The sequence below is a fragment of the Hippopotamus amphibius genome, chromosome 8, assembly GCF_030028045.1.
Source record: "Hippopotamus amphibius kiboko isolate mHipAmp2 chromosome 8, mHipAmp2.hap2, whole genome shotgun sequence".
Classification (NCBI taxonomy): domain Eukaryota; kingdom Metazoa; phylum Chordata; class Mammalia; order Artiodactyla; family Hippopotamidae; genus Hippopotamus; species Hippopotamus amphibius.
In genome coordinates this window covers 98,780,933-98,808,867 of record NC_080193.1, presented here as the reverse complement: position 1 = coordinate 98,808,867, position 27,935 = coordinate 98,780,933, and the positions used below count along the sequence as shown (strand labels likewise).

General features: G+C 37.1%; 1 protein-coding gene across 2 annotated transcripts in view; it reads left to right on the top strand.

Moving 5' to 3' along the window:
- Nucleotides 1–26,893, top strand: part of ADAM23 (ADAM metallopeptidase domain 23) — a 162,428-nt gene extending 135,535 nt beyond the window's left edge. The window contains exons 22-26 of one of the 2 annotated variants that reach the window (XM_057747113.1): nucleotides 1,691–1,810; nucleotides 3,379–3,547; nucleotides 5,679–5,790; nucleotides 16,335–16,425; nucleotides 23,213–26,893. In XM_057747113.1, coding sequence (XP_057603096.1) covers nucleotides 1,691–1,810; nucleotides 3,379–3,547; nucleotides 5,679–5,790; nucleotides 16,335–16,425; nucleotides 23,213–23,261 — 541 coding nt within the window. In that variant the 3' untranslated portion in view covers nucleotides 23,262–26,893. The remainder of the gene's footprint in view (nucleotides 1–1,690; nucleotides 1,811–3,378; nucleotides 3,548–5,678; nucleotides 5,791–16,334; nucleotides 16,426–23,212) is intronic. The other variant, XM_057747114.1, reaches the window with a different exon arrangement.
- Nucleotides 26,894–27,935: the final 1,042 nt, after the last annotated feature.

Genomic DNA, 27,935 nt, shown 5'->3' with positions numbered 1-27,935 from the left:
CGTGGGGTTGGATGCCTCTGGATTTGATTAGCTTCATTCATTAAGTCAGTGTTGTAGACAAATCTGATCATTTCTCTGTGCCTCTGTGACTTCAGAAAGTTGGGAGGCATTGTATTAGATCATTGTAGAAGATAGCTTTTGAATATCTGGCAACAGACTATTCAACCACCAATGAGTTAAGGAAAATAAATGCATTTTTTTTAAACTTAAAAAAATTGGGAAATATAACAGAAACAGAAAAGTGATTAATATACAAATATACATTTTGCCAAATAAATGCAAAGTGAACTCTTCTGTAACCCCTATATGGACCAAGATGTAGAACATCCCCAAAATGTATTCTTCCCCCTCACAGTGCCCCTGTCTCTTTCCTGGAGGTACTGTCATTCTGATTTTTTTGGCAGTTGCTTTCTTATTTTTCTTTAGAGAATTACGGCCCAAGTTTTCATCCCTAAACAGTATATTTTGCCTAAACTTTTGGTAACTTTATATAAAAGGAATCATATTTCGTGTATTATTTTATACTTTGCTTCTTAAGTTCATTATTTTAATAGTTTTCCATGATGTGTATCACTGTCCGTTCATATTTATTGTTCATTTGTTTCATTTTCATTCATATTTATATACCTTGATTTGTTGATGGACATTTAGATTGTTTCCATGCTTTGGCTATTAGGAACCATGCTGCTGTGAACATTTTGGTACATGTAGCTTAGCCAACACTTGTACATACTTTTCTAAGGCTTCTCCTGGAAGAAAAATTGCTAAGTCATAGGGAATGTATATTTTCGGTGCCACCAGATGATGTGACACTGTTTTCTAAAGTGGTTGTACTAGTAAACCCTACCATTGATAATTTGTGTATAAGAATTTTGTTGTACTGCATTCTCACCAACACTTGGTATTATCAGACATTTTACTTTCACGTATTCTGCTGGGTGTGAACTGCTTTATTATGGTGGTTTTAATTTTTATTTCTCTGATTACAAATGGAAGTCAGTACTTTTTCATGTGTTTCTCGGACATGGATATCCTTTTTTGTGATGTGCCACTTTAATTCTTTGCACATTTTTTAAGGAGTTCATTGTTTACTTAACAAATACACTGGAGGTAGGTGCCCTCATGGTGGGTGAGCCTTTTACAGTGTCACCAAGGACCCAGGTGATTTCTGCCCCTCTTCTCTGTAATGCTTAGATGTTCAATTTGTATCTTTACATTTGTGAATTCACAATTGCAAGGTGAGTGCAAAGGGTCCACATTCAAAGGGAGGAAGCAGGGGTAGGGGCAAAAGTTCTTCTCTAACCTTTTATCCAGAGCACAAAATTCTCCCCAGCAACTCCCTAACTGGCTTTTCCTCACATCTCAACACCCAGGGGCTGCTCTTAGCTCCATGAGGATGGGAAGGAGAGATGGCTAGGAAAGTGGGTGTAGGGAATGGGGGTGCCATGATGAGCTCAGTCACCAGTCATGAGCCATCTCTCAGGGCTGGGCACTCTGCCATCCCGAGCAAACTGTGATCCTGTTAGCAAGGAAGGAGGGGTTCCTCACCAACCAACAATATCTGAAAAAAATTTTAATTTAGAAGGAAGGGGAATATTTCCCATTTTTAAATATTTGTGGACTGAATAGTTTTGATTTTTTCAGTTTGATTCCTCTTGTCTTGTTCTTTTTTTTTTTTTAATTTGTTCAGCGATGTGTTCTGTGGATTTTTACTCTGTACCAATCTTACTCGAGCTCCACGTATTGGTCAACTTCAGGGTGAGATCATCCCAACTTCCTTCTACCACCAAGGCCGGGTGATTGACTGCAGGTAACATATCAAATATTGGCAAACCTAATGAATCACGAGAATTACAAATTTAGAAAAATCAAGGGAAATATTTCTATTTTTCATAAGAGAAATGGTAACTTAGATTTTATTATCATCTTGCATGTTGAAAGTCATTTAAAAAACAAAGTTATATATTGATTTGCAAATTATATTTGCTTAAAAATTATACCAGTTATTAGTAGGGAGACATTCCTTGAAATTATAATCTTAAAAGTAGAATTTTATGGTATTCATTTTGACCCATGATTAAAGTTTTGAGCGTTGAAATATGTCACTATTTGAACACTGTTTTATTTTTTGTGACAAAAAATAAAGAATTTAAGCTATACTCTATGTAGCATGTGTCTGGTTTAGAAAATGGCTTAATTAATACCTAATCACATATAGAAATATATACTAAAACATTATTTATAGCTGTAGTCAGACATTTGATATCCACTTATCTGTGAGTACAAGGCACAGAGGATATAGGCTTATTTTTTAACACCGGGAGTCATATTTTAAATAAATATTGTTCCCGTTAAAGTAGTCGTAATTCTAAGATGCTATGCTATCATTCAAATGATAAATGTCATTGCCCAAAACACTTTTGGGATTCCCCCTACAGAATTGCCTTCAGGGTCTGCGATGTTTATCTTTAGTATTCCCCAAATAGCAAACCTTCATCTTATATGAGTGAATGGAAGATTTGGAAACATCCCAAAGTAATTTTGAATAAAATTTAGTAAATTGATTGAGTAACCAAATTTATTGCTGTCTTGGTCAAATTGTTGCTGATTTTCTATGAAATGGCTCTAAGGGTGATTCTAACAAGGTCTTAGACAATAAGATCCCTCCTGGAATAAATTTGTAGTCTTCAAATCTAGTTACTCTGATGCACAGAAACTTCCTTTGAATGTGTATGTTTTCACACGTCTTTAGATACAACAACCTTGTTAAATTATATCATTATATTCTAAGCTAGAATACTTTAAGAATATCCAGCAAGGTACTTAATTAGTAATTATAACATTGATTACTAATCAAATTCAAGTTGTTCTTAATTTTGAGATTTTAGAAGTATATCTATCAATAGAGAGGAACTGGAGTATTTTTTGTCAATTAGAAATAGTCAAATCCTCTAAAGTAATAGTTTTCAAAATATATTCATTTGCTATTTATGCTCAACATCTGCCTTTGTGCATCATGAAACAGCTGCAAGTCTTGAAGAGCTAATGATAAGATTGCCTGTCTTGTTCTTATGCACACCTCTCCCCTAGTTTTAATGTTGGTCTTGAAAACAAGGGAAGATTTAGAACACACTTTGTGCAAATGACATTTTTTTTTGTTCTGATGAACTGCAGTGCAATAATGATAGTGAGAGGCAGTTTCTTTTATTAAGGGGAGGTGGGGAAAGGGGGAAAGGAAGAAACAAGGGGAGAAATGCTAGGAGAAATCCATGTCCTCTGACAACCTCTTCAGTTTCCTGAAGAGCAAACCTCATTCATGTTGATGTTACATTTCTAAGTCTGATGCTAATGGTTGTCTGACTGTTTCTCTCTTTTTAGTGGTGCTCATGTGGTTTTAGATGATGATACAGATGTGGGCTATGTAGAAGATGGAACACCATGTGGCCCATCTATGATGTGTTTAGATCGAAAGTGTCTGCAGATTCAGGCCCTAAATATGAGCAGCTGCCCACTTGATTCCAAGGGTAAAGTCTGTTCAGGCCATGGGGTAAGTAGGCATCCATGTCCAGCTCAAATCCTCGTTGTCTGGCATCCTTCAAGTTCACTTGAAGGGTGGCTGGACTTCCAGTTCAGCCATTCTCTTTCCGTGACTCTTGTCAATATCTATGCACTAACTATGATTATTTCCTTAGTATCCTTATCTGCTAAGAATAACACCTGTATGTGTTGGTATGGTTTTATTTTTGTTGTTTCTTTTACCGCTGGCTATTTGTATTCTTTGCACTCTCTAGAGATAGCTTGGCATCCAAGGAGTTGGAAGAAAATTGATGTGGTTCCTAAATAAACTGTAGACCCCATGTCACTGCTTTGTACCATTCACAATAATTTACACCCTCTCAATAATTGCCTTCCAGCTACTCAACATGCATACTGAGTATCTATGTGTGCGAGATCACACTAGACTAGAGGTTGGATCACTGCTATAATTCACATTTAAAGTTGTATGGTTGTGCTTGGACCATTGCCAGCCAAAGAGAAGATACACTCTCTACTCACAACTGCATGCAGTTTGAATTCTATGCACAAAGTGTTTGGGCAGATTCTTCCCAGCAAACCTAGGTTGAATATCTAAAGCACATTTTAATAATTATTTAAATTGGGTTTAGTAAAGGAAAGATAGTTCAAAATTTATAGTCTTCAGAAATGGAAAAAAGAGACATGAAGAAACTCAGAATGATCATATCTAAGGAAGATGATGCAGTGAAGGTAAAAATAATCCAAAATATAGATAGCTAAACAGCTGATATGTCATAGAACAAGGTAGAAAGACATGAGAAGCTTATGCCCAATGACTATAATTTTGGTTTGGTTGAAATCATAGGCTCACTAGGAGGCAGTACAGCCTAGTGATCAAGAGCTTGGATTTTTGTGGCTAGAAAGAATCCTGCGTTTGAATCCTGGCTTTGCATCTTTCTGTCCCAGTGACTTTAGGCAAGTCACTCAACTTCTCTCAGCCATCAGGGTGCTAGTGTGAGGATTAAATGAGATGCTATATGCAAAGCACTGAGCATAAGTACCTAGCACATAGTAAATGTAATAAATATTCCATAATTGCTATGGTAAAGTAAAAGCACTGGGCAGACCTCTCAGTTATTCAGTTATTGTTCTGAAAGCATTATAAAATTTAGTGCATTAAAAAGGCCCATGATTCTCCACTACCCTTCCTGCTTTTTCATCTCGTTAAAGAAAAGGTGAAATTCAGCCTGACCATGGTTATGGTCATGGTGTTATGTCATTTCAGATTAAAAAGCCTCTTATACAAATAGGCTTAAATTTGATTTTATCATCTCTAAATAATCTACCTCCAAATGTATTTCATAGGCAGATGAGGATTTAACCTACTCTGTCTCTAGTTTGGATGGTTATTTATTTCATCTAAATTGGGTGGGAGGGAGGCTCGGGAGGGAGGGGATATGGGGATATATGTCTAAATACAGCTGATTCGCTTTGTTGTACAGCAGAAACTGGCACAACAGTGGAAAGCAATTATACTCCAATAAAGAGCTCAAAAACAAACAAACAAACAAACAAACAACAAACAAGTCCATTGCAGCGTGCTGCTTGGTCCCCAGAGGAAGAGAAAGGGATAGAGATCACTCTAGGAGGGTCTCCAGCCTGGCTGACTGAGAGAGGAGTGATGCCACAGGCAGGTGGGGGAGGTGGGAGGGGTGCTTGTTTGGCTGGGAGAGCGCCACCAAATGGCTTTCTTGTTGGACATGGTGAGGTAGTGCAGTGCATTGCTGATTTATGCCTCCTGGTATTTGATCTCTGGCAACGCCTCTCAAGCCCGATATGTATTAATTTCTTGAATTAAGCATATATGCTTTTACATTGTCAGACATTTGTGTACTTAATGTCAACACGAGTAATTAACATTTAATTGAAAATTTTCTTCCTTTTAATCTTGATTTTTCTATAATTAACTGAAAAACACATCATCCAACTATTGGATTTGTACATTGTTTCCCCTTGTCTAATATTCAACACCATGGGAGATTTTTAAAAAATTCCACATGGTTTTTAAAGCCTCTGCCCTGTTCCATGTCTTTTTTACATTTATCACCGTTATTCTACCAAGTACAGTGAAATGGCCCATCGCTGTTCTTTATTCTTCACAGGTGTGTAGTAATGAAGCCACCTGCATCTGTGATTTCACCTGGGCAGGGACAGACTGCAGTATCCGGGATCCAGTTAGGAACCTGCACCCCCCCAAAGACGAAGGACCCAAGGGTTTGTGTGACTTCGGTTTCAGTTCCTTGCATACTGAATTCATTGGTACTCTTCCAATGGCGACAATATAACAACTTCATAGATTTGACAGGAGACACATAAGAATATCTCTTTTTGCCATTAAAATGTATGATTCATGTTACTGCAGAATTAAGGGTTCTTATATATAACATTGAAAAAAAATGTTTGTTACCCCTTAGTCTAGAACTGAGATTAGGAAGAAATAAATATACTGATTTCCTTTCTTTCTTTTAAACCTCATTCTTCTTCTAAACCTCATTCTTCTTCCATAATCATAGATGTTAATCATTTTATAGTTTGTGTAAGCTATGCCAGTTTTTTAATAGATAAACTCTTTACAACTCACATGAGACTCTGGTCCCTCCTCAACACTTGAGTCCTTCCGGAAGGAAGTTGTAATCTTCTATGCGCTGTTTAAGCACACTTTTGGTTAGGAAGAAATTGGAATTCTTCACAGAACTTTAATACTTTAAAGAAAACATGAAAGATCTGGACCTTTGTTTTAATCAGCCATTAAAATGAGAGAAATTAGAATTTAGAGTTAGAAGGAGTCTCAGTGGCCATCTAGAACCACCCTCATTTTGTAGATGGGAACTCTCAGTCCCTGAGGTCAGGTGACATACTGTGGTTACTCAGGTAACCAGAGGCAGGGCTGGGACCAGGACCCAAGTGGCCAATCTCAGGCTTGTTCTCCTCTGTTACATTGTCTTATAATGCAGCCTGTGTCATCATAAATATGGTAGTCACTTTCTCACTATTCTTCCCATTCCCAACCCCTTTTATGATTTTCGAAGATCTAGAAAAGTCATCAGTTACAATAGGCTTACTATAGCATCTATAGCATTGTACCTGAGAAACCAAAAAATTACTAGAATGAATGTTGTACACTAATGGGCATTGTACATCAGGTTCTTCTTTTTCATGGTACTGCTAACAGTATTTTGTAAATAACTATCATGCTTTTTTTTCCTGCAGGTAGGAAAATACATATAAAAATAGTGTTATTTTGATATGCTTAGTTTTGGATGAAAGTGCCTTTAAACTCTCTGAGCTTTGTCTGTATGGGAAACTATGACTTCGAAAGCATGTGAAGTTCCATAGTCCTCAGTTCCTGAAGAGATTTAGGCTGATTTGGGTGCATGTGTAATGTTCAGTAGGAGTGGGTGTGTTAAAACACTTTTCATGCATTTGCTTAATATGCTATGATATTAAAATTCTATAAGAATCGCAAGCACACCCTCACAGTCTATTTCTGTTCTCCTTCTATTTCTAAAATGGAACCAATTCCACTTTCACATTTAGTCTTTTGTTACTTTAAAATTAGTACAAAAAATTCTCGGATCCACCTTCAGAAGATTTAGAGAAGATTTAGGCTCTGACAAGAAGGAGAGATTCATTCCTTCCAAATTTTCTCCCCATAGCATGTCTGTGATTCTCTTAAAGATCTAGATGCTATTTCCTCAAGTGATGTATAAGGATGCCTGAACAGATGGGCAGAGCTAAAGTGGCTTAGACGTTGTCCTTTTTCGTTAGGTAGGATAGGGGATTATTCATTGTCTGATTCTCTCTATTCCCCGCTCCTTCACTCACCCATGCCTAGAAAACTTATTTGGAGGCATAAAGTAAACAACTGTGTTCTAGAGAAGAGAATATCCGGAGCTGCCTTTTGTTTTGTTTTGTTTTGCTTTCTGCCCATTTACTGTGGTGCTAGTCTTCATTATCATCTAAAGATAACCTTTTTGGGCGTTCAAGTAATACATGTTTATTGTAGAAAATTTTGCAAGTGCAGAAAAGATTAAAAAGAAGATAAAAATCACTCTTGATCTGGTAATTCAGAAGTAATCAATGTTAGCATTCTGGTATATTTCTTTCCTGTTGCATATTTTCCTATTTTTTATTCTTAATGAAGACAGTGGAATCATTTGAGTAAACCTATCCAGTGGTTCTCAAATTGTTAAAATCTTCATGAATCGCTAATAATCTTGATTAATTTGAGAAAAGCCATTAATTGATATAAACGAAGAGCAGTTATTATTGTAAGTTATCAGATTTCCAGAAAAGTCAGGCAGTTTTAGAACAACTAAATATTGACTCTATCTATAATGGCTGTTTATATCTTTTCAGCCTCAACAGAAAACTCTGTTAATACACTAGGAAAATGGAAAACATCAGAAATCAAAATTTAAACACTTTGCTGTAGATTTTATCATTTTAATTTTGACATTCTGGTTAAAAGAAGATGATAAGAGAGAAACTATATACTTTACTTCTATTTTTTATCCAGATAGCAAATATTTATTGATTCTCTGATATTTAAAAGTCAGCACATCCTTGCATGTAGCAGGCACTCAATAAATATCACATCCTTTCCCTTTGGGAATGTGTAAAGGAAGTGAAATGATGCATGTTAGCACTGATTTTCAGTTTATCAGAATCCATTCCTTGTGTTGCCTTGCTGAAGACTAAGAGTAATGAATTCAAGATATTGAAACAATCAGAACTTCTTTGACTATACGTTCAGCCGCTACGTGAGGTGCCGGGGTTTTTCTGTATAACTTCGTGCTATACCTTCTTTCTCGTGATTGAATTGGCTTGGTTGGCACTTGCCTTACTGAGCACAGTGGTTGGACCCTCCCTAAAAACTTGCCATAGATAAAGAGCAACACCCGTAATGATCTGACCTGTCATATTTGTAGATAAAGGTTTTTCTGCAGAGATACAGTGAGAGGGCATTAAAAAATAGTTTTATTTAATTTCAATGTATTAGATGTCAATACTTCCTTGTTGAGAAGAAAAAAATTTAAGAAGCAAAATGAAAATGTTGCCTTTTAAATCATGAGATTTTATCATAAAAGATAAATTGTACCCAACTACATCTGTTTGGATCAAGATCAAATTAGTAAAAAATAAAGGTGAATTCTATGACTCTGTTTCTGTTGATTTGAGGAAGTCAGAAATGAACCAATGTTTTTTTGCGTATTTCTTTCATTTTAACTATAAATTCCTGGAATAATAATAATTCAACTTCTCCATCTGGGTAGGGATGAAAAACACACATGAAAGTATTGCCACTGAAGTCACTCTACACTTGCTAAATTTGTCCACTTAACCCACTGTTTAAAGCATGCTAGACTATTTGTTCCAACTCCCAAATCAAAATTACTAAAAGACAAGAAATTGGATCTCAAAGTAAAAACTTGTGGGCGAGGATTTTTTAAAAAACATGTTTCTATCACATATTACTTCATTCATGTTTTCTACATGGTCATTCATTTTACGTATAAAGAGTCTTCTGGGTCCCTCTTCTCCCAACCTGTTTCCACTGAACTCCCTGAAAGAAATTATTTCGGTTTGTTCTGCAAGGGTAAAATATGTTTGAACTCTGTTTAAAAGATCTAGAATTTCAACCTGCTGTAAGGAGAGCCATGCCAAATACCTGTCATTTTTGTCATGTGTTGGCGTCTTTGCATGGTGCTTATGGAATACAATGAAACTTTTCTCATTGGACGGTTTGTAGCACCGTTGTTGGAGGAAAGTGAAGAAACTGGAACAGATCAAATGTTTTCACTGATATGTATATAAGGGCAAAGAATGGTTCTGGCAAACTTTGGTCAGACTCTTTCCTCATGACAGTAGTCATCAAATTAGAGATAGAAAGGCCTTAAGGGCAGTTCAGTTCAGACCTGTTGTTTTAAAAATGAGAAAACTAGGGACTTCTCTGGTGGCACAGTGGATAAGACTCTGCAATCCCAATGCAGGGGGCCTGGGTTCAATGCCTCGTCAGGGAACTAGGTCCCACATGCATGATTCAGCTGAGTTTGCATGCCACAACTAAGGAGCCTGCAAGCCGCAACTAAGACCTGATGCAACCAAATAAATAGACATTTTTTTAAAATGAGAAAACTAATTTAATTAACAACGTTACCAGCTAGTTAGGTGCAGAGCCAAGAATAAAACATAGATCACCTGATCTTCAGCCCAATGTTTTTTCTGTTACTGCACACAGCCTGAGTTAAAGCTGGGTGTTAAGTTATTCTGCTAGTTTTTATACTAGTAATAAGTAGAGTGAAAAAATAACCAAGTCATGATTAAGCTTATTAGCTGATCCATTATGTGTCAAAGGAAGTATTATATTATTAACATTTAGTGTTTTGAAAATAGTAATTTCTAAGTCTACCTTGAGGATTATTATTTAGTTTTTACATTTACAATTTGCATGTATCTTTTTGATGACTTCCTTTGTGAGTGCACAAATCTTCGGCTTTGTGGTTCAGGTGATTAGATATGAGATGTCATGATTATCATATATGATTAAACTCATGTATAATTATGTGTCACCCAGGTATTTGTCTCATTACCAAGGGCCTCATGAATAACCTAAGGATTTACCAAGCTTAAAATTTTTTCAATAAATGTGAATTTACTTTGAGTTCAGAAAAATTCCATGATATTTTCATTGACAGCATAAACTGACTGAAATAATATTCTTATTTGAAATGATTTGGTTTTCATCCTTTCAAACATTTATCCCATTGAGTCCAAAAATGGCTTAATTTTTAAAAATTTTATAGAAAGGAGTAAGCAGATCTGATTATATGTCTAAATATTGAAATATAGAGCTTGATAAAATCTGTCATGGTAATATTATACTCTGAAGTATAAAGACTATATTTAGTATTTATTTCTAATCTTAAATTTTAGCACAGTCATAAATCTCTGCAGAAAGAACTGGTCCACAGAGTACAAATGATGGCTTTGATGCCTCCTGTCTTTGGAGGATTAAAGGATGCAGGATTATAGCCCCTTTGGTTCACTGGAGTCATGTGGAAGAAATAATGCAACTTTTTGTATCAGAAAGTCTCTAAAAGTCAGAAAAGAAAAAAGCCAACCACTCAGTTTCAAAAACATAATTTCAAAGTGTCTGGAGCATGATTTGTCTCTGGGAGAATTCTGCATATAAAATAGAAATTCCTGAGAAAAGGAGAAAATTCATAGTTCCTATCTTCTCAAAACAGTCTACCTTTTAGCATGTATGATAGGGATCAAGATTAAAAAATAATACAAATAAACCAACAAACAACAGAAATAAGAAAACAAAAATGAAAACATACTTCTAAGTAATAAACAGTTTCCATAAGCAAGTTAAATGAGAGGTAAGTATGTTAGAGTTAGGGTGTAAAATTAAGTTCCTAGTATGAGGATTGTGTGATTAGCTAGAATCTGCAACCTTCTAGGTTTAGAAAGATGAAACATAAGGTATATCATCAACAAAAGAAAAAGGCATGTCACCAGCGTGGTTCCTGGAACAACAACAACAACAACAAAAGCACTTAGTAGACAATGAATGAACGAGTGAGTGAATGAATGAGCAAATACAGTCCATAATAACTAAATTAGTACAGAAGTAAAACTAGATCATAGGCCCCAGAAGTTCAAGGAAATTTTTTTTCAGTGAGAAGAGAAATTCTTTGTAGCTGTGAACAGCAGCTTAGCCTGTTAAGTATCATGACAAAGAATCAAATGGATTTTACAGGTATTGTTAGTATACCACCATTAAACGCAGTGGGCGGGAGGGAGAGCAAAGTGGGGAGAGGATACTTTTGAAAAAGCTATTTTTCCGCTTACTTTTATCTTGCTTTGGTGTCAAGATTATGCATCAGTTAAGAATTGGAGATAATTGTTCTTGCTCAGGGGAGATTACAGACTATGTCTGTTTGTCTTGAATACGTATTTGATGCATCTGTAGAAATCGTGCTCCTCTTGTTGTTTCTAACACCTGTGTGATCAGTTGCCTAATTCTCTTGATTCTGCGGTCAGAAATTACATCCATAGCAAATACAAAAAGCCTTTTAAGGTAAATGTTTTTATTAATCATTCACATAGTTATTGTAAAAATAACAAATATTCATTTAGCATTGTGTTTTACAGGGATGTTGTGTGTGTGTTTCCTATAATTTAGCACATATAGCTTATATAAAAATGAAAGAGGTAATAGGACTCTCATATATTTCAGGTCTGAGGGCCAACTCCTAAAACTTAAGCAAAACAAAAATTATCACATGGTGTATCCTAGTTAATTTAGTATTCTGAATGCAATGATTTTCTAAGGTCTCAAAAAAAAAATGAGGCACTGTGTTTGGAATACCTTTCATCCCAGTATTTACCTCCACAGTTTGGAAATCTTAGCTGTTACTTAGGTTGTTTAAAATTATAATGTATTGTCATATTTGGAAAACATTACCACCACTTTATATGTTGGTCTTCTTTCCTTTCCCTTCAATGCTCTCCATAGACTTTCTCTGTTTTCTGTTGTGTCCCCCATCTTCTTTTTTTTTGTCATTTTAAGAACAATTCAGGTTGTGCTTAGTTAATGATAAAACTAGAATCTCTCACTCATATTATTTGCTCTGTGATAAAATAAAGTAATTGTACAGTTGCTCACCAGGATTAGAGATCCAAGGTCCTCTCTCTTCTTTGGGAGAATATTTAGCTAAAAAGGTCGAGTCCAATATTAAGCCTTAAAAAATTGTGACTACAAGTCGTGGTTCTTTGTTTGTTTCCCTGTGTCTCATAGCACACAATCTGTGTCAGTGCAGCCTTATGGAAGCTGATGTCTTATTTTCATTGGTAAAGTGATTGAAGCCAGTGCTTTTCTTTTCTTTTCTTTTTTTTTGAAGCCAGTGCTTTTGATTCACATAGAAATATGAGTTAAAGTGCATTTTTGCTCACAGGTTTGCATGTGTAGTCACGGACATGCACAATCCTGAATAACCTGCCTTCCTCCTTCAACACTAAACTTCATCTTGCCCATGCAGGGAATGCTGGGGACCTGTGCTCATTCCAGGCCCATTTTGCAATATACAGAAGCTGTGATGTAGCAAGGATGGTGTGTCTCCACTCAGCCACCCACTACTGTGCAGTCTGAAGCAATTAATACAGTTTCCCAGAGACCCTAACTTTCTCTCAGTGTAAAGTTTATACACTAGAGACTATAAGCAAAAAACTAAATATCCCAATACTATGACAGAAACCCAAACATTGCAGGTTATTTGAAATATACTCTTCCAGATAAAATAACTTTCCAGGTAAAAATGCAATTCATTTTAAAGATACTCTTTTAAATTTGTAAGAATTTTCACAAAATTTGAAAAAGTTCTGAATTTTAAAGAAGATATAGCTTCTTAGGCATATTTTACAGCTTGAGAAGTTTATAAAAAGTATACTAATAATTTATTACTTTCATAGTCAAAATACAGATTTACTGTTATACAATTAAAATTACACTTTACTTTTATCTCGCTCTGTGTAGGACCTATAACTCAAATTGGATTATTTACATGTTTAAGGTATTTATAAGAGATTACGTTTTTACGTAGGGTTTGTGCGATTTGAAGGTAAATTCAAAACCATCCTCATATATTTGCAATGTGTATATAGACCTTAACTTCAAATCTTAAAGCAAAGATCTGAATCTTTAACTGATTTTCAACGTATTTCCTGAACAGATTATGTTGTGTGTTAGTGAAATCAGTGTGTAATTAATTTCCTTTGTTAAAAAAATCTCCGTTTTCCCTCCACACAGTGACCATGGCCACAAGCAGGCTCACAGGTGCCGTGGCTGGCACCACTCTGGCCCTGGGGGTGATTTTTGGAGGCACAGGGTGGGGAGTAGAGTAAGCATCTTTCTGAGTTTCAGAGTGTTTCTCGCTGGTTCCCGGTGTGTGAGCTGACCCTTGGCATCTGACTCCCCCATGTGTTGTAACTCATGGCTGTGGTGCCCCTTGTGGTGTGATTTGGATGTGTTTGTGTCCTGTGGTTTTCTGTGCAGTGGAGAACCTTCTCCTGCCTGGAACAAGGCGGGGCATAAAATAACATTAGGGTGCTTATGATGTCTTCACAATTAAAACAGTGGTCCGAAAACCTCCATTGCTTCTCCATTTGTAAAGGTAATTTTAAGATACAGACTTTTTTGACAGACGATCGACAAAAATGCTTTTATACGAGGGTTTTGTTAGGAGTGTTATAACAAATTTAATCTTCATCAGTCAAATAGATCCACGTATACAACTAGGAATGATCAACAGTTGTAGCTCCTTTTAAAGACAATCGAAATGTAGCCACTAATATTTCCTCCATTGATTTAGAGTAATATAGGAGGCTTAAGCTTAATTTTTTTTAAAAAAGATATTTAGGTTACTGCCTTTATTTTCTTCTTATAGAATAGGTTAATCATCTAAATTGGAGGTTTACATTGATATTTGGGAGAAAGGAGCATCAAGAAAGAGAAGATATTTAGTACAAACCTGCAAAACCTTAAATGAACAGTTGCAATTTATCTGAGCTAGTAAAGTACAAATCATTTCTAAAGCATACAGAATGTAGACGGTAATACGAATGTTTTGAATGTTTGTTTCAAAATTTGATTCCTTATTAAAATGTAGGAGTTTGGGATTGACATATATGCATTACTATATTTAAAATAGATAACCAACGAGGACCTACTATATAGCCCAGGGGACTCTGCTCAACATTATGTAGCAACCTAAATGGGAAAAGAATTTGAAAAAGAATAGATACATGTATACAGTATAACTGAATCACTTTGCTGTACACCTGAAACTAACACGACGTTGTTAATCGACCATACTCCAACATAAAATAAAAATTAAAAAGAAAAAGAACAAAGAAAAAAAAATATGGAGAGGAAATACAGCTACATGGGATACAGTTTAGCAATGTTTCTATGAAGATAGTAAATTGTTTTGGCTTTGCCGGCCACAAGATGTCTGTCATAGACTCATGTGTATGTCTGCTGTCTCTGCATGAAAGCAGCCATAAACAGTATGTAAACCAAAGAACGTGACCATGTCCCAGTAAAGTTTCTTTGCCAAAAAAAGCATTGGGGTCAATGCTTTGGCCTGTGGGCTGTAGCTTACTGACCCTCAATTTGTAGCGTGAGCTTGAAAGTCAGATAAATCTGTATTCAGATTTTGCCTCCGTCACTTATTAACTTCTAGAAGCCTCTGTTTCTTCATCTATTAAGCAGGGATAATCCTAGTTCCTATCTTGTAGGGTTTTTTGTGAAGATGACATGAAATAATATTTAAGAGCTTAGAACTGCACCCAGCACGTAGTAAGCGCTCAATATACTGCAGGTAATCTGCTTTTCTTGCTCTCATTATTATTTAGTATTGTCAGGGTGTCTCTACAGGCCACTGAGATCTGTGTTCTGTAGAACCTCAGTAGTTAGTCTTAAGAGTGTGTCACAGCCCAGAAGCCTGTGAAGACCACATCCCCGGGACTCCCATTGCTCCGTCCTCCACCTCCCCACTCACACCCACAGTATTGGGTGGTTTCTGAGTAAAAACATATAATGCACACAATTTTAGTGATGCTAAAAGTGGCATCCATTTATGTACACAGTTGAGGGCACTGATGTGAGCAGAAAAGAGAATTTGTTACATAGAAATTAATGTATACACAAACTCAGGATTTTAGGGGAACTGTCAGAATTGGCCTCGTGACTTCTGGAACAGGGATGTACAGTTAGCACTGGAAATAGCTTGCTGTTAGGAGCACTGTACCCGCATATTAGTGTCCTGAAGGATGTGATATTTGGAATAATTCATGTGCTGAGGTTAATGTTGCTTACATTTAAAAATAGTGAGCTAAGGTGTTTTCCATGTGAGTGGAGAGGATTTACTGTATGTTTCAACTCATACTCAAGCAACTGATAGAAACTCCACTTTGCATTTTCTTTCTTGCTGTCCTTCCTACTCTCTCTTTCCCTCTTTTTAATATCTCTAAGTCTTAGGTTTCTGTTAGTAATAACTAGAAAATTGAAGATAGATTCAGTCGGACCTAAGAAATTTTTCCCATTTCCCCAAAATTACCCAGAGGAATTTTATGCTTCCTTTATATCTTGTCTTTGGAACCCCCTGTTGCTGTGTAAACACTGAATATGTCTGTACAGTGAAGAAGCATCTTTGAGAAGCTTTGAGAGCTTCCAAATTAGATTTTTATTGGTACTCTCCTTCTGACTTCTAAATTTTAACTGTCTCCAGTGGGGGATAAAAAACTTAGCATTCAGACAACTTTATGTGCTGCTTGAAAGAGCACTTCAGTGGAATAGTTTTCCTTCTTTTCATGCCCTCATTTGCCAGTCAGATTCAATGAATTCTAATGCAGTCGTGTTCTTTACTCGCTCTTTTACTTGTTTGATTCATGATCCTGGGAAAGGGGAGGAAAAGAAAGATGGGCAATGGTAACAATTGAGCATCCATAATTGTTCCAAATTCTGCGAAAGGTGAATGGAATGGAACTTATTCCGTCAGTGGTGCAGAAACTTCAGATTTACAGGCAGACGAATCCACGCAGTAGCTATCTATAAATAAAGGCGATTTAAGTGTTTAGTGATCTTTTTCACAGAGGATTTATTTCCTGAAACCGCTTATCTGCCTGTCCCTGGTGGTAATGAAAGAGGTTGGCTCATATGACTTTCTTCTCATGATCCTTTGTCACAGGTCCTAGTGCCACCAATCTCATAATAGGCTCCATCGCTGGTGCCATCCTGGTAGCAGCTATTGTCCTTGGGGGCACAGGATGGGGATTTAAGTAAGCAATGCCGCATGTCTTCTTCTCAGTGGCTCTGGCTCTTCTCTTTTCTGCTTACATAACCAAGTTTTGAGTTCCTGCTACCAGATTTCAAGTTTTAACTGTAAAACTGCTAAAAATAAATATTTTTTGTTCAGAAACGGGTCAAGAAGGAAGAAACATGGAACCTCAAATATTATCTTCGGGCAAGTGGAAAAACATGAAATGTATAAGGCATTCACATGCACTACTTAAAGGAGAAGTTCTTTGATAAAAGAACTTTTAGGAGCAAGCATCCTGAGAAGCATTTATTTATATCCAGATAATCAAGGAAACTATGTCATTGGAAATAAGTGGCTATAAGTAATTGGTGTATATGCCACTGACATTTTGAAATTTTCACAATCTAAGGAACCATTTGGCCCTTATTTTTCACATATAACATATATAGCTTTGTGATTTCAAAAGCTTCATTATTTTATAAAAACAGATTTTTAAAAATAGTTTCATTAATTCCCTAACCTATTGAATTGGTTTCTCATTGGAATTTGAAGTCTGTGGCTTTGTGACACAATATTTTCTAATGAACTGTTAATATTGACATGACTGGTAGGCCCGTGTGTTTTCATATGACCTTTCAGTTTGGATTATACATTGATCGCTGAAGTAGGTTTGTTTAAATAGACACACCAGAAAATCACAAACAAACCTTAATTGTGGTCCAAATTTTTGAACCTAATTTATCCAGTTTGGATGTTTCCATACCTTGGATTCATTGGATAATTGCATCCTTTCATACTATGATGACTTGACAATTGTGGTTTTAGATAAGACCTCCTGTGTCAAATGCTCTCTGTGATAAATTCAGTTTCAGCTAGATCTAAGGAAACAAGTTTAAGTGGGGACTATTACCCAAATTCAAAACCCACTTTCCCTCTGTCTGGTTATTTATTAAGGGAAGTTTTTGACCTGAATTATCTGAATAATTGCCTTAGTTATGAACTTTATTCTATTTCATATTTGGAATTTTGAATTCAATATATTTAAACCAGGTAAAATGTTGTTACTAGAAACTGATTATGAAAGAAAAACAAACCGAAAGATGATTTAAATAAATTTAACACTTTCTGCTAATTTTGTTATTATATTAAGATTTAATGAGTAAGCCTCCAAGTTTTTGAGTGGCTTCAACTCAGAAAGGTATTATCAGATGGTACTTCTTTCCTACAGAGATACTTATGAATTTGAACTTGTTTGGCATCAGTGTTCTTTCAAAAACATACACACACAAAGTGGGCAACTCAAGTTTAAGTTTCTCGTCATGGTATTAACAAAATATTGCAGAGATGATGTGTCACTCATGTGGTACCTAACAAAAGAATATATGTTTGTTTGGGCTGATATAATTCCAGCAAAAAATTTTTTAGTGTCTCATTACTATAAAAATGTCATTGCACATTATGGTAGTTCCACGATCTGTTATCATCCTAGAATGCTCCTTTGAAGTCTTTCATAAACATGCCTCAAGAGAAATAAATTTGGTTCCTGCCCAGGCTTGTACCTCCTTGGTGTTAGGAAACCTCAGTTTCAAAGACCTGGAGAAGAGTCTCCTGGGCATCTTTGCCATCCAGCCACATGCAGTGACAAATGTACCCCTTCAGCAGTTGGAGATAAGAGTGTTGTTCTGTAGCAGGACCTCAAAACGGTGGCCTGGCCTAGCTCACAGCTTGAATTGCATGTTTCTTTGGGGAAAAACAAAAAAGCCTTTATCACTGTGTATATAAGTGGATTAGGCCCGTACAGTTTATTTATATCTGAGAGAGATGTCTAATCATCAGAATAACAACAACAACAACAACAACAACAAAAGCGGGGAGAAGTGGGCACTTAGTGAGTTGAGAAACAACCTTTATGGGGATGCCGTGCAGATGTGTGCGGCTGGGCTATGTCAACACCTCTTCCCATCTCTATGACCTTTATAGGAAAACAGTGTAGAAGGCACACAACAGTGTGAAGTAAATGATTTAGAAATGATTTGGAAGGATAATCATTTGCTAGTTGAACTGAAACTGAGTTTTTTCATTGAGTTCAGTGTAGGTACAAAAGAGGTTTCTTTAAAATCAGAAGTTGAAAATAGTTTGCAAAAAGGATTGCTCTAAATACCTTTACTGGAAATCCCTCCTGAAATTGGGTTTTTGTTACTGGACGAGAAATTGGCAAAGTAGCCTAAAGAATCCGAGGGTACATAAACTTTTAGGTTAAAGAAGAACATATTAATGGCTCAGGGGAAGTATTGCATTTTCCTAATGTCACATTTCTCTAGGCAGAACACTGAGTAACATAGATGTGGAGGAAGTATCATACCAAACATAACCTGTCAGAATCTGAGTGAGAAATGCAGCTGTTCCCTGACTCCTCACACTGTCATGCTTTATGGCTCTCTGAAACCGTATTTCCCCTGAAATAAGTGGTCAAAGCGTAAGCATATGTGAGTGTACATGCATGTGTGAATGCGTGCACATTTGTGTGTGTAAAGTGATAATGAAGCTTTATCAAGATTGTTGTGGTGAAAAAAATAATATGAATTTAGGTTACTTCTTTTTAGCAGAATAGTAGAGTCTGAAAGCTTTGGTTAATGCAAGTAAGACTTCCATGAGCAAGGTTGTTGAAACTCTTAAAAAGAAAAAAATGCTTTATTTGGTAGGTTATTTTTTTTGACATTCTGATATATTGAATAATGTGGAAGGCATACCTTAGTGACTTCAGTTAATCCCATATTCCAGAAGCATGAGGATGCTAAGGGATACTTCAGTCTATGAATTCTGAGTCTTTAGGATATCAGGATTTTTCTCTGAGACCTTTGGCACACCAGTTTGTCCAACTTTCCACCACATCTGCATCGATTTACACTCATCCCATGCTCTTTTTTTTCTCTCCATGCTACACACACTAAATAAAGCTACGAGTTGTGGTGCAGAGGATTGCAAACCTTTGTCCGGGTTGACTCATGGAGACTCGTGGCCTCTGTTCATGTTGAATAATAACGCTGCTCCACTGGGTTATTAGAGCTGTTGGACTTTGGAAAAAATTGAGAAGATGAAGGATCATTTTAGTAGCATTTAGGATCATTCTCTAAAGCCTAGGAAAAGTGACAAGTGTATAAAAAGAGAATTTCATCTCTCCATCTAAAAATGAACAGAATTGCAGTTATTAACTCGGATATGGCTTTTTATCTGAATTCCCTACATGTGAAGACAGGAATTTTGATGTGAGCAATATGGTCATTTATATGCACATAAAGCACATCAACACCATAGGCGATGATAGTAGAAAAGAGGGATTCTAGGTACTGGTAGGAAAAGAACTTGGAGGTACCGAACGGTGCCATTGTTTGCTGACAATTCATATCACAAGATTTTTAGGATGAATATTGAGTTCTCCCAACCAAGTTATAATCTCAGTCTGTGGAAGACCGTTGCCATGTCCCGTGCTCTACGTGCTCTCTGCATGGGATTCGTGGCACGAGTGGCCGTCCTGACCTGGCAGAGTTCCTCCTGGCATTAAAAGTGTTAATTTAATAAGTCTGTGTGATTAAATATGTGGTTTCCTCTCTATGAGAAGTTACTTGGGATACAAGTCCTTACTGAGCCTGACTTGGACTCTAGGAGATTCTGTTTGGCCTGTGTTCCTTGCCATTGGAAGTGCTAAAGAAAAGATTGTTTAGGTTCTTGCAATAAATGAAATTTAAAGGACCATATCTGGACTATCACAAGGAAAGTTAACTGAATTGTTTGAATGTCACATCAGATGAAATTTGAAAAGAACTTAATATTGCTAATTACATTTTCTCAAAAAAGCAAATGTCTTTTTTTCTTTTTTGCTTTTCATTTTTATAGAGTTAGGAAATGGGATCAATTATAGCTTGTCTTTCCACGAGGAGGGTTACCAGATTGCTGCTTATCTGAATTCCATGGCATATTCCAGTACAAAATAAGGAGCCTGTTTCCCTTAGTACCTGCGACTCCTGGGTTAGGCACTTTCTCACTCAGACCTAGCAGGTGGTGGTGGTGTTGGGTTGGCCAGAAAGACTCAGTTCAGCTCCCTGACTCAACCCCCTGAGGAAGTGAACTCAGTCTCAGGTGACCAAGGAGGCAGGACTGGGCAAATGGTTCTTGGTCGGCAGGTGATGACTCATCATGGAAAGAGAAGAAGGTCTTAGCGGTGGATAAACTGATCCTTAAAAGAAGATCTAAGACTTTACAATTCCAAGGTGGTTATTGTTACCTGAAGAGCTTTAAAAATTTTTTTTTATAGATGTGTATATATAGTATAATATACAGTAGACAAAAGTACAAGTTTTTCAGAGGTAGCAAAAATGGATGAAAACTGGGTCAATGCAGGGTTTATGGATTACACTAATATTTTATAATGATCCAGAAATACCTTGCAGGTTTTGGTGAAAAAGTGAGCTGCTTTCAGAATCTTGTGAGCAGAGGTATTCAGGGGAAACAGCTGTGGAAGAAAAGCAGCAACCACCTACACAAGAGCAGTCTTTCATACTAAAATAGAACAAGAAGACTTGACAGGTAGTTCTCAACACATGGTAGCCCGTAGTGGTTTTACAGTTTACCCCTGAGGAGCCCTCAAAGTCAGCCTGCTGCAGGAGTGCCCCTCTCTGTCTTCGTCATGGGGCTCCACCTTCTCCCTGCTGGGACATCAGTGGAAGAAACGTGCTCCTGGAACTCTGCATTAGTATCTAGACTCTGTTTTTTTGTAGACAGGAGGATGGCTTGGCCTTCTGGTCTACCCTGGCAGCCCAGTCATTCTGTAGAACATGTTTTTCTATAAAAAATGCAACCTAAGCTTCAAAAACTGAGTTTTAAAAAGGGCATAAGCTTTTGGACACTAGAGGTTGCCTGTATACCAGACTGTAATAGAATTTCATATCTCCATTTAAAAATGAACCAGGGAATTCCCTGGTGGTCCAGTGGTTAGGACTTGGTGCTTTCACTGTGCTGGGCCTGGACTTGATCCCTGCTCTGGGAACTAAGATCCTGCAATCTGCGCGGCAGATTGCCATTATGACCTTAAACATGGCTACTTATCGGATGTTGCCTGAATTTAAATAAAGGAATCTAGATGAGGGTAATATTCATTTACGTGGGGAGCACAAGCCCACTTGATCTTGCCTCCACATCCGGTTTTAATTGGGGAGGCATTAGTTTCACGTTTCCCATGAGTTCCAGCAGTACATATCTAAATACGTTGGGGCTCCTAGTCCTTCAGGGTCATTTCACAAGGTCAGGCAGTCCCTGTTTTTCTCCACCTGACTCGCAGGAACTGTGGTTCCTTATACATCTACCTTCAAGGGCAGTGAACATGGGTAGAGACACTGGTCCTGTGCTCTGAAGGAAGTTAACTCAGTGACAGATACATCACAGGAGACTTCCCATTTGTTCTCACCTCTCTTTTCTGGGCAGCATCAGTAACGGCTGCTTTTAAGAATACTGACCCAATAAAGGGTTGAGGGAGCGGGGGATGATGAAGAGAAAAAAGGTCGCACTGTTGCCAACAGTGTTGGTGCTACATGTTAGCCAGTGATCCATGTGCTTAAGCCATTAATGAAGACGCCATAATGAAAATATTAAAAAAGAAAAGGGAGGTTTTCTTTAAAGATGTTTATATTTGCTATTTCAAAAGAGAAGCATCAAAGTGGTCATCTTGGAAAAACAATAAGAACTTTGCAGGATGTCTTTCTACATATGTTGAGCTTTGGTATTGTTTTTATTTCGAATTACCTATGGGGGAGGAGGAGTATACTGTAATCCTTTTGGTACTTAGGGCTGTAAGGGTATCCAGCTGGCCCCAAGTGAGTGGGCAGGGGGATGAGGGATCTCCAGTTTTGCATGATGCCGCGGTGGCAGCCGTGTTGCACCCGCCCAGTGTGCAGACTGAATGCATGAGCCCCCCTGCTTGATGCCCCACGTGAAGCCAGACCATGGGGAGGGTGCAACCAACTTTTGTTGTTGCCTTGTGGTGTCTTGCTGGTTCTTTCCTTTCTCTTTTTAAGCATAGGAACCTCTTTTTAGGAGGCTGGACACTGTGAGCAAGGCACCTTCACCTGCTTATTTCAAACTAAGCTAAGCTGCTGCATTTGCTTAACTAACCCAAGCCTGTGTCCATTCTCCTTTGAGTGTACTGTCTTACTATGCACTCTGATTTTCAACTTTCTAGGTGAGAAAAATGCTTGTTCCAGAGTAGGGTAAGAGCTCACACCCCCAAGGCAGCAAGATAACTGAGTAGAGCAAAGTTTTTTTGTTTCTGTTTGTTTGTTTTTGGTTTTGCCCCTTTGGTAAAGGCTGATCCATTGTTACAGAACTCTCAAGTTCCGGAAGGAAGCAGCTATAAGACCTGCAGAACTTTTCTTAGTTTTCCTCATAGCCCCCTAACTGGAAAAGCCCCCCTAGAATAATTTACACCTAGTTAAAATTAGCCATGTCATTTACTTTGGAAGTAGAGCAATTGGGCTGCTGAGGCTTTCTGTGATTTACAATGAACAACTTGAAGCTTCCTTTGGTGTTCATAAATGAATATACACTGGTGGGGAGGTTGTAACAGCATCCAAAAGGGTGAGCTGTTCTGTGTTTCAATTTCAAGTTATTTTGGAAAATCTGCCTTGGGGCGAGTTGATTACTTTGCTCTGGAACTAGCGGCGTTGTCATTATCATTGCCTTTCTCTCATCATGACCTGATTAATATTGTGGATTTCTCCCCTCTGCTTGCATCTTCTTTTGACGCACTCTGGAAGAAATGTCAAGAAGAGGAGGTTCGACCCTACTCAGCAAGGCCCCATCTGAATCAGCGGCACCGGAGGAACAGCGTCTTGCACTGTTGGATTCTGGGTATGACATACTTGCCGCATCGTTGCCGGAACTGTTAAGTCTGTAAACAAAAACATTGGGTGGTAATGACTACAGAACTAAAGTTGGAGGTGAAAGGGATGGGGTAAAAGAAAACTGTCCTTTTTGGAAATAATTTCAAAGAACCCCTCCCACCACCTGTCAATGAAAGGGAGCAAAAGACAATGTTATAAAAAGAACTATTTCAGAATCATTTTTTTTTCTAACGAAAGGAAGAAGGAAAAACAGCAAAAATTAAGTGCAATAAAAGAACCATTAAAAAATAGCAAATGATTTTTTTCTTTCCTCAGCCTGCTGGCACTTAATCTCTTCTAAATAATTTGGCATGATTTTTTTTTTCCTTTTCCTACCAATGACACACTCCAGTGGCATGAAGATCTAATTTTCGAAAGGGTAAAATCTGCATGGCATATTACAACAAGCAGCTAGCAAGCCAACTCACAGCAAAACCTGCAACTGAATTCCTAAGGTGAAGGTGACAGATGAACCCATGGAAGCTGCCTGGCCCCCTGCCCCCTGGTGTGGACCAGGCCACGAGGAACTCCACGCACCCCTGCTCTTGTTGATTCACTTTCCCGTTGTCTTTTCTCCTGGGTTGAGCATCCTTTGGAAATGGGAGCTGGAATTTGAACAGTGATGCTATTGTATAGTTCTTTTTTAAATGTAAATATGGAAATAAGAGATTTTGACACATCATTTTCACTTGTCTGTACTGAAATATTTCTCTCGTAAAGATTCTCTGTAAATTTGAGTTTATTGTTTGCTCCCCATCTTTTTGGTTTCTTTTCTCTCTTTCTGTCTCTGTCTCTGTCCTTTTCTCTTGTAACCTGTTGTATGATGATTCTTGGGTTTGCTTAAAAAAAAGACAGATGTGGCCACAGATTCAGGGAGTTTGGGCACAAAACAGGTGCAATTGAAAAATGAAATGCTTGAATGAGATGAAATGCTTGAAACCAAAAACAAACCAAGGGTGGGGACACAAAGAACAAAATAACACGTATGAAAAATATAAAAAGTATGTAAATACAAATATATGTACTGACAAGTCTCTAAATTTTTTTTGATGTCATTATAAACATATGTATATAATGTAAGAAAGTAGACACCCTCTCAAATTAATCACAAAAGTGCCAAGCTCATGATTTTAGTTTTTGGTTTTGACAGTTTTTCTTTCCCTGTCCTTAATGTGAAAGGAGGATAAACTTAAAGCCTTAAATTAAAAAATAATTTTTAATTGTTGAAAGCTTGAGGAAAAAGTTAAGCTTTCCATTTTATTCATATCTATTATTGTCAATATTTCATTCATGCCTTCAACTTCCTGCCTCAAAATATATATTGTAGATCCCCACTGTAAAGCTGGTATTGGAGACAGAAGCAACAATTGCCTTCTTGTGAGCATTGTTAAAATAGGCTTTAATTCTGTACATTGTGTTTTCAACAAACCTTGTTCAGCCCACTGTGTGGCTGGTCTGTGGAATGTTGTGCTGGATTACAATGGGATTCTACTATATACAAATTCTCATCCTTCTTTTCCCTCCAGGAAGATTTGCAGATGTACTCTGGGTTCCCAAATCCCTCTGAATTTAATTCACTGTCATTTCTTCTTCCATTTATGGTCAAGATAGCTTTCGTTCAAGTGTTAAGTATATATGTTAATAAAGAAATTTGGTCCCAGCTTTGTTTTCAATGTAAAACCTTGTACATGAGCCTTTCAGTGAGCATCCACCTAGAGATGAATTCTACTGAAGGCCCGCAAAGAGCCCACGCTTCTCTAATGTCCTGTTTTTAGAAACAGGACAGCCAGTTGTACTATTCACATCTTCATGACAACCAAATTAGTTGCTAGCTTGAGATTTAAGTTCATCCTCAGCAAGAATCATGACACTAGTCTCACCACTTTTGCTTGGACTTTGCAAAGGTCCTAAAAATGTAGTGCTTAAACAGTGGGGTTTTTCCCAAGTTACCTTTAACTGTGGAAGTATTGCATAGAGCAGAAACATTAATTTCTATGTGCTACAACAGACCATAATCTAACATCTTAATCCTGTTATTGCTTTCTGAGTCCTAGGTGCTACACAGGTGTGCAGTCTTTCTCTAGAACTAGCTGTATGTTTATATTGTAATAACAGGGCTACCTACAAGGTCTATCAGCCTTACTCTTGGCTTCATAAGACACACGATGTATCCCTCTACCAAGCGGCATTGGCTCTTAGAGGAAGCTTGGAGGAAATTCAGATTACTCGGCATCTCTTCCTGTCCCTACATTGTTTATGTCTCTCTGTTGCTGGATCCTATTCACTAGTGGATACTGAGCTGCTGCTGAGTCCTCCATACACATCTCACTGCTGTTCCAGAGGCACCATGATGACTTAATAGATACAAAAACCATGGTAGTACAAACAAGTTAAATCTATTGTTAACTTTTGAGCATTTCACAAACAACATTGTAAATGTGCGATGTTATGTTTTAAATCAGACCACAGTGGTCCCCAAATATTATGTACATATGGGCAAGTGTCAGTGTAACTTTTCGTTACACTGGCAATTTCATAGGTAACCAAACCTATGCTCCAATGTTAAATTATTTGTGTGTATATGTAAAATACACAAGCTTTAAGCTATCTGTGTATGACTATGAAAGATAATGCAACCATACCAGTTGTGAACAGTGGATTATAGTTAATTTTGGTGGCATTAGGTTATGTAGTTTCCAACTCTGTTGTATTTTCTCTTTCATATGCCACTCATTTGCTGATTCTTGTGGTGTGAATACGCCTTTTTATTCATTTGAGCCCAAAGCACAAGCATAACACCGTTTAATGTTACCCAACAAAAGTTAGTGTTAAATGATAACAAGTTTCCATTTCACCCGCTTACTTTTGCTACGTTAATGAACAACACCTGGATGAGGAGATGTGCGCTGACTTCATTGCTCTCCCTGGGATACTGCATGAGCCCATCGAATTAGAGCTACTTCTCTTAGATAAATGAGCAGTACACATAGATGCATGTTATAAAACATGAATCACATAGAGCTGTGGAGTTTTACCAAGTGATATGTGTGTGGTTTTACTTTCTGTTTTTCTTTTTTTACTATGCAAAGATGGGAAATGCACAAACTTCTCAAAGACCAGTCTGAAGAAGTTTTCAAACAGTACTTGAATCCTTTCTTTAAAGTCATCCCATCATATTTTATAGCCATTGTTGCTTCCATTTTTAATTTTTATTTTTAAATGGTTTCCAGTTTTTTTAAGTGCACAACCTGAAGTTTTGTTGGAAGTTAATAAATTCATTCATATCTTGTGGGCTGTCTGTGGGTGGAGATTCAGTAGTCATTGTATGCATCTTTAGTCAAGTGTATATTAAAACTTTTGTTAACATTGAATGTTGTAGCTTTATACTTTATCATTTTTCTCAAACCCTTTTTCTGTGTTCTCTTGTATTGTTGATTAAATGGCCGTGCGCCTGACATCATCAAGAGTTTTAGCACCGGTCTCTCAATCAAAGGCTCACTGAAAATTTAATCAGTCAAAGGAGCAAAATAAAATCTCTGATTACTGATAAATATATTGCTGATTAGGATTTTGTTTCAGTGGATTTATTGAAAATGCTTTGCTTTTTATAAGTCAGGGGAAAAAACCTACCTTAGATCATACCATTACCTTTTTTTTCCTTTAGTGTCTCTCTTCTGAGTTTAAAGAGGGGATGGCTAGTTATAACATCCACACCTTTGACATGGTACCATGAGAATCAAACTGAAAATAAAATAGAAGTATTTGGTTATCTAAATTGTATTATCAAAAATATTCGAAGGAAAGGATTTTCTCACACCTTACATGGGATTGGTCATCAAATAATATTCCTTCTTCACAATGTCTCTCAATGTCTCCTCTCCCTCCCCACTGCCATGCTTTGGTTTGGCCTCAACAGCCGCGTGTTTCTCACATGTATGTACTACACTAACATGGAGAGAGCCTAGTCTGACCACATGATTCCTCTGATAGAGTGTGTAGGAGCTCTTCATTGCCTATAAATGTCCCAACTTAATAATGTGACTTAAAATGCTGGCCGCCTTTCACGACCTCACCCTTGTTTATTTTTCTAGTCTTTACCAGTTCTTATCACCCTACTTAGAATTCCCCTCAAAAAGCCTCTTCTGCCCAAGTCTGAACAGTCTTATGTAAATTTTATGTCCAAGCACCATAGTTCATTTGTTTCTATGTCATTTCATGTAATAAAAGAAATATGAACCACTTAAAATAACATGAACATTATACTTTAAATAAGAAAGAATATGAGTACAATTTATATTTGACTTTAAAGGAATTATCTGATTTTTATATGTTTTCCTTTCTCATTCTGTTTTTGAGGTTGACAGTGAATTGAGTTCTCCATGCTCCCTTGGTAACTGACTGTGAAAGGTGACCCAGAAACCAGAAACTTCCTAGAAAGTAGAACAGCAGCCCTAGAGTTAAAACTTTGATATGAATAATTAGGTAGATAATCCGTGTGCTCACAATGGAATTCCTAAGTAACTTTTCAAATTTAATGTCAACCCCTTTAGGTTAATGTGTTGATACAAAAGGTAGGGATTTCTACTCATTAATTTAT